Consider the following 12660-nt stretch of genomic DNA (forward strand, 5'->3'; position numbering starts at 1 on the left):
GGTTGTCCAAACACTTCACTTATGATAGCTAACCAAATTATTAACATACTAAATAAGTTCTCAAACTTTTATAAATATTCATATGTTATTCACATACTAAAATGACCGTCTTACACTAACATTATTTTTGTTGTTCCAAAAAACAACAAATCTTGTGTTATTTAATCACATTATGATGAATAGATAACACTTTTTATAAAGTGTTACAACTCTTTTTTAAAATTGTTTGTTACAAACAAAAAACTTTTCTGAATAAAAGTATTTTTTTATTAACTACCCATCACAAAAATAATTAAACAATAATTAATTTTTATTTTCACCTTTCTTTTTGAATTCAATTTTGTACTTTGGTTGGAACAAACTTCCCGAAATTGAAGCTTCAGCTCCTTCAAGTATTTTCTCTTCTTTTCCGTGTTCACTTTTTTCGTTATTCAAAACGCTTTGTGTGTGTAATTCTGTTAAACTTTTTGATTTTCTTAATTTGTGCTTTTCCCCCTTCTCACTTTTTCTTCTCGTTTCAGAAATGCTATTTCTTCTTCTGGTTTGAAACTCTCTTTCCACTGAATGAATCGGAGGTTCTTCGAGTATTTCTGGATGTTCTTTTATCTCGGTAAGAGTTCTCAAATGTTTTTTGTAAGTCAGATTTGGAGGTTGCAATTTGGCAGACTTCTTCAACGTCTCTAATTTAGGAAGAGCAAGATGTGGTTCAGGCACGTTTGGTTTGAAGTCGTCGTTCACAAATTTTCCAAGTGTTTCCAAAAAGTCTGCCATTCTACTTCTTGCTTTGATGTAAAGTGGATCTCTTTCCATATTCAAGAATAATGCTATTTGATCTAACATACGCAATTTATAATCAAAGAATGGATAATTCAGAAGTAACTTTTTAAAGACTTCTTCCTTGTGTTTCTTTGATGTTTTAAAGTTATTGACTGTATCCAAATTTCGTTGTAACTCAAACATATATCTTCCATAACCCACATAAATATCATGTAAATTATAAAATTTGTCAAACATTTTCATCCAATTAATAAAATCCCCCTTTCTTATTACTCTTTCTAAACGAAAATTAACAACGAAAGTTGACATTTCTGATTCAATATTCTTTAGTTGATCAAACGTCTTAAACAAATCTAATGTGAACAACTTTGGAATTTGTTTGAATAACAATTTGCTCTTCACAAGTTCAATTAAAAAGGCAGTGTTCATTTCAGCAAATGTATTAAAAATGTCGTATATTGAATCATCAATTTGAAATATTGTATCAACAAAAAAATGTTGATGAGGTTGTCCAAAAGAATGTAATGAAAAGAATATCAATAATACAACAATCATAATTAATATTTAGTTTATGTATTAAATTTAACAATCAAATCACATTTTTATTAAAATTAACTGAATTGTAGAGTTGTATTTGCATTAACAATCTTAAATTTATCTCAAAATATTTTACTATGTTTGATTTCTTAAATTTAGATGAAATTTTTGTTTATCCACATTTTTATTATACTAACTTTTGAACAATATAGTCAGTCTGAAAACGTTGTCCGCTCTCCAACGTTGTCCAGGCATTTTTGGACCATCAAAACTGGAATATTTCGGGAAACAATTCGAAACATTCCCAAAACATTGTTTCATAATTTTTACCGGGATTTGATCGTTTTTACCGAATTCCCAAATTTTTCAACATATTTTGTGTAAAATTTTGCCAAATGGACAACGTTTTTAGACAGACTTTAGTTTGAATAAATTAAATTGTTTTGTTTTTTTAATGTTAAAATAAAATCACATGTATCAATGCATAAATATAAACATTAAAACAATACGTTTAATTTATCGTTTCTTATTTGTTTGCGCGTTACAAGTCGATATTTAAAAGATTTAAATTGTAACATTCTTTTATTAATAATCAAATATTCGAGTTCTGATTTGATATTTCATTTTTACACACCAAAAGTTTTTATGTTTGATTTTAATTGATTTTACTGAATAATATTGTAACAGTAAAAGTATGATATCTTGTTTTAATATTATTAAAACGTTATTAATAAGTTACTTTTGGATATTTTCATTGTTTAAGTTGAAATCAAGTGTTTTGTTAGACAAAAACAGTAATTTATTTATATTTGATTTTTTATTATTTATTTTTTGTGTGAATGATTGAAAATGCTTTTTATAGAATTACAATTCAAATCAATGGTAATCGATTATCACTTTAATCATTTTTTGTAATAGGTGAAAAAGAATGTTCATTATCTCTTCTGAGTTCTTGAGGTTTTGGTATGGGAGGTGAAACTTCTTGGGTTTTTTGTATTTCTCTTTGTGTATCACCTTCTGTTGGAAGAAGTGACATTCTTCTCGGTTTTGGTGGAGGAGTTTGTTCTTGCATTTGAAGAGAAGATCTTTTTGGTTTTGGGGGAGGTAAGGTTGTATCTTTTGATTCTAGTTCTTTAGGCTTTGGTATGGGAGGTGGAGGTACTTCTTGTATTTCTTTTTGTTCAATTTCTTCCGTTGGTACAAGTGACATTCTTCTTGGTTTTGGTGGAGGTGGATTTTCCAGAGATCCAAGTGACATGCTTCTTGCTCGTATTTGGGTTTCCGAAGGTTCAATTGTGAAAGATCCTCTTCTTGTTGTTGGAGTTTTTCTTTCTGTTGGATGTCTTTCTGGTTCATTAACCAAATGTGGGTTTTTTATTACTTCTTGAAGTGTTTTAAAATGACCTGTATATGTTAGTTCTGGTCTTTTTGGTGCTTCTTCATGATGAGGGCTTTGTAATTTTGGTAAGAACGTATGAGGAGATAATGTATCTTCACGCCAATCACTGTCCATGTTTGCAGCAACTGTTTCTTTAAAGTCTGCCATCCTCGTGATTGCTCTAATGTACTCTGGCCTTCTGAAAGTTTTTGTTAATTGAGCAAGTTTCTTGATAATATCAATACGAATTTCAAATAGATTGATATCAAGGAGAAGTCTTCTTTGATATTCTTCTTTGTTATAATTTTTTACTTTCTTTGTCATTTGAATGTTTTCAAGATTGGTCCTCAATTCGTATACATATCTTCCATATGATTTTTCAATGTCATGGGTATTGTATATTAGATCAATTAAAAAAACCATTTCAGGCATTCTGTTGTTGATACGGTTTTGGTCTTTTGGATTTTATCAATAAAACTAAACAACTGCTCTTCCCCTTGTTTTATATGTTCTGTTGTCTTCCACAAATCTTTTGTAAACAGTTGTTCTCGGCCTTTATACAATTGGATGTCATTTCCAAGTCTGTAAATGTAACTGTCCATCAACCGATGGTGTTTTGGTAATAACTCTCTAAATGAAAGAGGAACTAAATAAGCATTATGGGTGACTGAACTTGGCTGACATTTCACACAAGAAACTATAGCAAACACTAAAAGTAATAACATGATATTTAAAGTTGAATTAATCACATTTTGTATTCCAATTTACAAAAGATCCAATTTAAGTGTTTGGCAGTTAAAACATTTTTTGAACGAAAATTAAAAAAAAATATTACCACTCATCGTCACTTTTTTCTTTTTTATCTTCCTTGTTTCCTTTTTGTTTTGAGAACGAAAAGACTCTTTTTAATTTCTTTATCGAGCCCCTTTGTTTTGGTTTTTCTTTTTGAGTTTCAAGACTTAACGAATGTCGTCTCATCTGGTCTCTTTCAAATTCTTTTGGTGTTTTTAAAGAACTAGCCCTTTGTCTATGTTCTTCTACTGTTTGGCTTGGAACTTTAAAAGAACTCCTTCTTTGCCAAATATCAGTATTTGTTGTTTCATCTTCTCCTTTTTGATTTACATCAGAAGAATCTTTTTCATTGGATTTTGCTTTTTCGTCTTGGTATCCACTTAAGGACAACTTGTCTCCTCGTTTTTCTGGATAAGTTTTATATTTTACTTGAATTTCTTTTGGTGTAATCGGTACTCCAACAATTGGGGTGTTTGGACGTTGTTTGTCAATTTTAATCACTTGAGGTGTTTGTGTGATTTTAAAAGTTTCCCCAAAACTGTCCCTTCTCTCAAGCGGATTCTTCGAACGTTGATCATCTTTGTTTTGTTCATTTCCATCTATTCTTGTCAAGTCGGCAAGAGTTACTGTTCTTTTTAGTGGAGATGTTTGTGTATCATCATTTTCATCATTTTCTGTACTTTGTGGCATTACATTTTGTTCTACCTTTTTGTCCTTATCTTGTTCTATTTGTTGATTGACTTCACCTTCTTTCAATTTAAGAGCTTCGAGTTGTTGTTGGAGATTTGGTACAGAAGTTGTAAGTTTGTTCTGATCTTGTGTTTCTTCTTCCTTTTTGTGTCCTTCTCCTTTTCTTTGAGCAGTCATTTGTGGTTTGCTATTTTTTCTTGGTTTTATTTTAACAGTAGATTGGAATTTGTCGACCTTTTCATGAGGTATCTCTCTTCCTCTTTGACTGAGAGGCAAAAACTTATCTCTTACAACCGGATCTCTATGTTCTTTGGGATGTTTTTCGGGTTTTTGAAGAAGATCTGGATGTTCATTTAATTCCTGCTTACTTAATCTATGCGAGTACGATTGTAATTCAGGTACATCAGGATTAAGACCATCATTCATATTCTGGAGTTTCGGTAGAATATGAGCTGACTTTAGTTTATCCCTTTTAATTTCAGGATCTAAAATGGTTTCAAGTGTAAAAATGAAATCAGTGAACCTACTATGAGCCTTTAAGAATGTGGCACTCTTTTGCATATTAACGAGATAGGCCAAGTTACCCAAAACTTGTAGTTTCAATCGGTAATAGTCCAAATCAAGTTCTAACATTGCCAGAATTTTGTATTTTATATTTTTATTTGTTGCAACTAAATTTCGAATATCAGTAAAATCAAGACGTCTGTCTCCTTTCATGTAAAAAATTTCTTCAAGGTTATTGGTTAATTGATACATGTATTTTCCATGAGGTGCATCAATGTTATGAAGATTATATATTGTAAGGATATTCTCTAACCATCTTTCCACTTCGGGTTTTGTCACAAAACCATTTTTATTGATTTCAAATAATAAAAGAGAAGACTTCCTTTCTTCTTCTTTTAACAATTCAACAGTTTTGGATAAATCCTCGGTAAAAAGAATAGGGTATCGTGAGTAATATTGAGAATTAATTTCAAGTTGTTTAATAAACGCAGATGTTTTAATGACAAAATTTCGGAGTAAATCAACCAAGTGTTTGTCGAGTTTTATTTGTTTTTCTGATTCTTCAGTTGGCGCACAAAGTGTATGAGTGATGAATACAAACAAAAGAATCATTATATTGTATTTGAAGTTTGACAATATTATTTAAATTTAAGTAAATTGGAAGTTTGGTTTGATGTTGACTTGTCGTATCAACATTACTCAATAAACCTACCAACATATCAAAAAATGTTTGTTTTATTTAAATAAAGTCCGTTTTTTATTTTTATTTTTATTTATTATTCATGTGGTCGTTTCAACATTCTGTGTTTTATAATTGTTTCAACCCCAAATTTATATAACACGTTAAAAATTTACGTTGAATGTTATGTTATGTTATTGTTATTGATATTGATATTTTATTTATCTTTTTCTCTTTATTGTTTGAAACAAACATAATCACTTTTTTCAAGTTACTTTAGTCGCTATCACTATCACTATCTCTCTTAGTTCGGTGCATTTTCTCTTTTATTTTACCCAATAAATGTCTTCTTTTACTCTTTTGTACCGTCTCAGGTGTCTTATCAACACCAAATCCGGCTTCTGTCTGTTTTATTAATTCATCAACCCCACTTTCTTCATCACTTCCATGGTGTACTATTTCTTTCATTTCTATAAATACAGGTTGTTTTGTTGTTGTTGGACTTTTTGGTGGTTCTTCCTGGTAGTCTTGGAAATTGTTTTGTCTCAGAAGAGCTTTTCTTTTTGGTTTTGGAGGAGGTATTCTGTGGCCGTTTTTATCGACCGGATAATTATCATACAAATGTTGTTCATCTTTAGGTTCACTCAAGCTTTTTCTTTGTGGTTTTGGTGGAGGTATTTTAGGTATACTTTCAGTGTAACTTTCTTTTTCTCCACTAACAGAAGAAATACTGTCTTGTCTAACTAATGGTCTTCTTTTTACACCAGTTTCTCTATCGAGTGGTCTTTCTGGACTTCTCATTACAGGTGTTTGTCTTCTCAAAGTTCTTTTTTGATTCATCATTGGTGGTTCTACAATATCTTCACGGGGAGATGGACTTTCTTTATCAACGCCTTCTTTGGGAGTATAAATAGGTCTTCTCTCATCACTCTGTCCTTTTGTTCTAATCAAAGGTGGATGACTTCTTCTTTCGACTGGAATTTGTCTTTTAAGTGGTTTACTTGGTTTTGGAGAACCAAAAGATGGGGTTGGTCTTTTGAGTTCTTCTTGAGTCAATGGTCTCCATCCAGGCTCTACTTCTCGTTTTTCATCTGGATGTTTTGGAGGTGGAATTTCTATTCCAGGATTTTTGATCATTTCCGTCACAGTCATCATATGTCTTTTATTTTTAGGTTCAGGCGCATTTAACGTGCTTGTTCCGTCTTCAACTCTTGGGAGAAGTCTGCTATGGTCTGGTTTTTGGAAACGACGTTGTGGACTAACGAATTTGCCAAGTGTTTCAATGAAGTCTCCAAATTTGTTATTTGCTTTCAAAAATACTGGTTTTCTGTTTAAGTGCATTAATTGAGCCAATTGTTGCATAACTTTGTGTTTGTTGTCGAAGAAATTTATAGAAAGTAGAAGTCTTTTGACAATATCTTGTTTATCATCGTCTTCAATTTCTAATGACATCATCACGTTTTCAATATTTTCTTTAAGCAATAAAAGGTACCTTCCATATCCATTATCAGTGTTTGCTGTGTTGTAAGTTGTTGAAAATTTTGATAGCCATTTTTCACAATCATTTTTTGTTATAATACCCTTTGTATAAATATCACTTATAAAATGGAACATTTCACTTTCTAAATCTTTGAGCTCATTAACCAATTTCCATAAATTGGGCGAAAACCAATTTTCACGATCTTTAAAAAACTCTCTATGGTGATTAAGAAGTACAATAAATTCGGTGTAATCTTTGAAGAATTGTTTGAATTTTTGTCTGGATTCTTCATCTAAAGTTACTGTTTCTTGGTTGGAAGCTCCAGGCTGTCCAAAGACTTGTACAAACAATAGAATTACAATGAAAGTGATAGTCATACACAATAAGTTTTGTAGTTTTTGTAAATTGTTTAAAAAACAATACAACTACCATTTCAAAAAATATATCATTTTAAAACCAGTGTACTTATAATTCGAATAGTTAGGATTTATCCATAATTGAAAACAAATTAAATGAATATTTCATATTTTATAAAAACAAAAGATAAAGACAACCACAAAAAACATAACACGAATTATTAAAATGTGATAAACATCCAATTTTTATTTTTTGAAAAAAAAAATAAAAAAAAACTTTTTTATTATATAATTTATTACAAAATAGTCATTAAAAAATTAACTTAGTGATGTGTTTTAATCTTTTTAAGTATTAACACTTCCAATGACTATAACCTTTTTTATAATTCTTGTTTTTTAATCTTTTTTATTTTTTCGTGTGACTTGATTTTTACATTAAAAATAGACAATTTTTTTGTTATGTTAAATTTATTTTTTTTTGAAAAATCACCAATATAATAAAGTGTTGATAAAAATTTTTTATTTTAGATGAAAATATCAACTTTAACCTTAAGAAGTGAAAACTGGATAATTTATATCCTTGATTTTTTTACTTAAAATAAGTCACTTTTTTTTATTTTTGTATTTGAACTAAAAAGATCTTAAATTAAGAACTGCGTGTCACAAACCAATTTAAATAATGAAAAATTGATAAAAATCGAAACGCTCTCATGATAATTTATGTGTATGTCTTGTAACAGCAAGTGTTGACTATTTTGAACACATTGAAAACAGGAAACATGGGTCTGTAAAGACCAGCAGTTTGCGCGAAAACTAATCGATTTCGTGTTTTGAATTTATTTTTGATTATTCTAAAAATAAATTATGATCTTGATAAATCTTATCCAGATTTCACCTTCCCACAAAAAAAGTTGATTCAGTTGACTTGCTAAGGTTAATATCATTTGCATTATTTAAAAAAAATTCTATATCATTAAATTTATAGAATTGAATAAACATGTTTTGTTTACACATTTTTGATTATAAAATGACTAAAATTATTATCTATTACTATAAATAGGACAACATACAATGTTAAAATACGATATTAAAACAATAAACAAATGAATAATAATTGGTTTAAAAGTTATTCTTTTTTAAAATGCCTTCTTTTAGACTTTTTGTCTTCTTTTTTCTCTTTTGGTCTAACAACCATTTCTGCTCCTTCTTTTGGTTTTTCTGCTGGTTTTGTTTCTTCGGGTTGTTGAACAGGCTGTTCCACAACTTCTCGTGACTGAGGTTTATGAAACACTTTGCCTAAACTTTTTACAAAAGAACTCTTAATTCTCTTCAAAACATTCTTTTTGCCTCCTAAAGTAAACAATGATGCGGATCGTTGAAGTTTTGGTTCTGTTTGTTCCTTTTTGAGTTCTCTCAAATCCATCATGGATATTGATTTCTTTTTTGATTGACGTTCTTTAAGTCTCACCACTTTTTGTAAATCTGTATCATCAAAACTTTTAAGTTTTTGAGGTACTTTTTTTACTTTTGATTTTTTTTGTTCTTCTAACGCTTTGATAAATTCTTCTTGAACTTCTGACTTTGGAAGAAGGAATTGTGGAGAATGTTCTCGTTTTTCTTTTAAGACATAAGCGCCAAGTGTTTCAGCCAAGTTAGCTGATTTTGAATATGCCTTTAAATACAGTGGAATTCTATCCATTTTGAGGAAATTAGCCAACTCTTTCAAAACAACAAGTAATGTGTCGAAAAATGGAATATCCAACATGAGAATATTAACCAAAAGTAATTTCTTTTTATCTGTGAGTCCTTTAATTTTTTTGAGTGAAGCAATATTGGTTTTCAATTCAAGAAAATACCTTGCAAACCACACATTTGTGTCATGAAGATTAAATTCTTTGTCTATCAGAGTTAGTAGAGATACAAATTGATTTTTGGAAACCGATTTTTTATCAACCATATCACTATATTTTTCAATAAACTGTGCAACTAGTTCTTTTATTCCATTTAATATTTCGGGAAGTGATTTTGAAAAAACATGTCTGTGTTCTGTCATTGTGGTGATCGAAGTTTCAAAAGTATTGTAAAACCAGTTAGCTCGGTCAAGATGTTTATCAATTATTTCTATCAATTTTGGAGTTAACTCAAAACTTGCATCATCTTTACTTGGTTGTTCTGCTGTTTCGGTTGGATTAACTGATTGAACATGTGAAATAATCAATAAAACAATCACTATTTTGGCTGTAATCATAATGCCAAAACATTTTCAGATTTTAACGTATTTTGATGTTAATAATTAGAAACGAATCAAAACCATTTTTTATGAAATAACTTAAATTATTTTTGTTTTTAACACAAATTATTTTTTTCAAAAAACACAAAATTATATATATTTTTTAATTACAATTTTTAATCGTTTTAAAATTTGAAGTCATTTGGATTTGGTTAAAACATAATAAAGTCTTTGATTTCGTAAAAGATATTTTAAAAATAAATTAAGATTTAATTGTAAATAAATGTTCAATTTCATTTTAAAATTACAATTCAATATTAAATGAATTATAATAATCAAAACAAATTTTTATTTGTGTTCTTTACTTTTTGTTTCTTGTTGTTCACTCTTTTCATCTTTTAATGGAGTTGTTGTTGGTGGTTGAAGTGTTTGTGTTTGTGTTGGTGTTGATTCGGGTTGAATAATCAATTGTTCTGATGATGGTTTTGGTATATTGGGTGAAGCTGCTCCAGTATGTTGGACGCTCTTTTCTTCGTTTTGCTTATTCATATCTCCAACTTTTTGATGTTCATGTTGTTGTTTAGGTCTGTAAGGAGGAATTACAAATTGAGGAGCAACAGCTCTTTGTCGTATCACTTTTCTTCTTACCACGGGTGTTCCATGAATTTGAGGAGGCTGTAATATTTGAGGAATTGGTCTTATCAATGTTTGTTCTGCAACGTGTGGTGTTTGTGGAGTTCCCGGTGTTGGTTTTGTAGCAGTAGCTTGTTGTACATATCTTCCTCTTTCTCTCTGTTGTTTAATCAGTGCTTTTCTTTCTTGGTGAGTAGTTGGCTTTAATTCGACTTTTTGATGTTGTTTTTCTTCTTCTTGTTTTTGTTGTTGCACTTTTGGTTTTGCGCCTTGAGCAAGTGCTTGTTCTTCTGTTGGTTTTGGTGTTTTTGGTCTTAAAGGTGGCAACAATGGCAATTTGATGTCTTTGCCTTTTTCGGTCATCATAAACCGCTGTTCAGCTATCATTTCTGCAAGTGACTTCCGAGGTGCCTTTTTCGTTGGCGGCTGTTCTACTTTAGGTATATCTTGTGTTTTTGGAAGTAAGTATTTTTGCTCAGGTTTTACAACTTCTTCTTCGTCAACAAATGTGTTTAATGTCGTTGCGAAATCAGCAAATCTATTGTGTGCACGTAGGAATTGAGGCAGTTTGTTAAGTTTTAATAACTTACAAAAATAAACAATGAATTTTGCTTTAGCCTCATAAAATTTGGGTTTGAGGTACAAAGCCATTTGAAAAAATACTTTTCCTTTTATGTTAAGTTTTGTTGTTGATTTCACTTTACTTAAATTTCGTTTTATTTCAAACATGTACCTCCCATAACTCTTTTCAGTGTTGTGTAAGTTATATGTTTTTTCTATTAATTCCAACCATTCTATATATTTATTTTTGTCGACTTTCCCTTCTTCTGCACATTTAATCAAAAATTCTAACATCTCTTCTTCTGTTTCTTTCATTTCAGCAACTGTTTTCCATAAATTTAAAGTGAACATGTCAAAGCCTTGCAAATAATTCTTTGAATAATCAGCCAACGATCGAATAAATAGTTTATAGTTAGTAATATATTTTTTTAAAGCTTCGAGTATGTCTGTGGGTATAACCGCTTCGTTTGGTTCTTCTTCAGTCTTTTCTGGTTGGGCCAACACAAGAAAAACAATAGCAAAGAAAGTCAACATAATAATTTTATAATTTTAATTTCTTTTTCACAACTTGAAAATAACTTCTCAATTTTGGTTAACAATTTTTGAAATGTCAAATAATTTGACATCTTAATAACAAATTTTTATTGACTTCAGTATTTTAGTATAATCATGTCAATAATAAAATAAAACCTTTTTATATCCTATTTTTCACAATTAAAAAAAGACGAATTTTCTATAGTATTTTAATAATATTTATAATTTATTTTCAAAATGATTTTAAATATTATAACAGTTTGCCAAATTTTCACAAATCTTAATGTTCGGCAAAATATGAGAAAGGTAAAAGTTCAGCGAATTAGAATGGTAGTGAAAAAACTATATTTTTTAATTAGCTTGAATTAGATATATTAATTCCCTTAACTATTGAAAAATAAATATTTTAATAAATATTTAACACTTTCACAACCCAAAACTTTTTTTAAGAAGAAAAACAAGTAAAAAGGAAATTGTCCAAATCATTTTTTATTATTTTTTATTCAAAAACCCCTTTATAACCCAAACCGGCCAATAGTCAGTTTTATTTTACTTAAAACATTTAACAAATGAGAACACAATTACCTAAGATTGATCAAAAATAATCTTTTTGGACGAAATTTCATATCGCTTTATTGTGTTTCGACATTACAGTTAAAACGCTAATTAGTCAATCCACTTTATAACAAACAAGTCAAATAGTCACATCAACAAATATGACGACTTTAAAACACCAATATCGTTATAATCAAATGACAATATACTTTTTATATAAAAAACAACCAAATATATTAAACCATCATTAGACCCCATCTTTCTTTTTGATGCTTTGCTCTTGTTTAACACAAAAAACTCAATGTAGCATCAAAAACAGATGAAGTTGTTACTTCACATAACACTTAACACTTCATGTTAAGTGTGACCAAAAAATAAACAATTCAAATTTGAGTTGATTAAAAAATAAATAAAAAATTACAAAAATTTGTTTTGTTTATAAAGGCAAAAAAAGGTTTAGGTAAAAGAAAAAAATAAAAACTTATTATTATTACGTTTCTGTTTTGAACGTGTTAACAAAATAATTTAATATTTAATATTATTTTCAATTGTGATGACTTTATGGGTATTAGAAATAATTCGCCTAAAATTATCTTTACCAAATTTGTTGAATGCCGAAACATAAAATGAACAATTTACAAAAGTTAAATATATAAAAAAATATACTCACTTAATTTGAATAATTGTAATTGAAATATGTAGAAAACACTTTTTGGATATGCTTGTTTTGGTGTTTTATGATTTATGTAATAAGTTGTATTTTTTGAATTGATCAAATAATTGTTGTTCAACTTTGATTTGTCATCTAGCACATCATTTCAACATTTTATTGTTGTTAATCATAAATTTACGACCGTTATTTTATTTAACATGGTCAAATTTGACAATAACTTGTTTTAACGTTTAACATTGTTTCAATATTGAAACAATGTTAAACTTAACATAAATCATTTT

At 29.1% G+C, this 12660-nt stretch overlaps 6 protein-coding genes across 6 annotated transcripts; all 6 read right to left on the reverse strand.

Annotated features, from left to right (window-relative positions):
- Window positions 1–303: 303 nt before the first annotated feature.
- Window positions 304–960, reverse strand: EIN_273690 (hypothetical protein; the record flags this gene model as incomplete). Its single annotated transcript, XM_004254555.1, has 1 exon — window positions 304–960. One exon carries the CDS (start codon window positions 958–960, stop codon window positions 304–306), a length of 657 nt encoding a protein of 218 aa, XP_004254603.1.
- Window positions 961–2212: 1252 nt separating this feature from the next.
- Window positions 2213–3016, reverse strand: EIN_273700 (hypothetical protein; the record flags this gene model as incomplete). Its single annotated transcript, XM_004254556.1, has 1 exon — window positions 2213–3016. One exon carries the CDS (start codon window positions 3014–3016, stop codon window positions 2213–2215), a length of 804 nt encoding a protein of 267 aa, XP_004254604.1.
- Window positions 3017–3523: 507 nt separating this feature from the next.
- EIN_273710 (hypothetical protein) lies at window positions 3524–4807 on the reverse strand (the record flags this gene model as incomplete). Its single annotated transcript, XM_004254557.1, has 1 exon — window positions 3524–4807. One exon carries the CDS (start codon window positions 4805–4807, stop codon window positions 3524–3526), a length of 1284 nt encoding a protein of 427 aa, XP_004254605.1.
- An 826-nt stretch (window positions 4808–5633) lies between these two features.
- On the reverse strand, window positions 5634–7214 carry EIN_273720 (hypothetical protein; the record flags this gene model as incomplete). The annotated part of the gene is made up of 1 exon (XM_004254558.1): window positions 5634–7214. The coding sequence occupies one exon, from the start codon at window positions 7212–7214 to the stop codon at window positions 5634–5636; it is 1581 nt and encodes a 526-aa protein (XP_004254606.1).
- A 1105-nt stretch (window positions 7215–8319) lies between these two features.
- Window positions 8320–8958, reverse strand: EIN_273730 (hypothetical protein; the record flags this gene model as incomplete). Its single annotated transcript, XM_004254559.1, has 1 exon — window positions 8320–8958. One exon carries the CDS (start codon window positions 8956–8958, stop codon window positions 8320–8322), a length of 639 nt encoding a protein of 212 aa, XP_004254607.1.
- An 813-nt stretch (window positions 8959–9771) lies between these two features.
- EIN_273740 (hypothetical protein) lies at window positions 9772–10707 on the reverse strand (the record flags this gene model as incomplete). The annotated part of the gene is made up of 1 exon (XM_004254560.1): window positions 9772–10707. One exon carries the CDS (start codon window positions 10705–10707, stop codon window positions 9772–9774), a length of 936 nt encoding a protein of 311 aa, XP_004254608.1.
- Between the last annotated feature and the right edge of the window lie 1953 nt (window positions 10708–12660).

The sequence above is a fragment of the Entamoeba invadens genome, assembly GCF_000330505.1.
Source record: "Entamoeba invadens IP1 unplaced genomic scaffold scaff_1105074725195, whole genome shotgun sequence".
Taxonomy (NCBI): Eukaryota; Evosea; order Mastigamoebida; family Endamoebidae; genus Entamoeba; species Entamoeba invadens.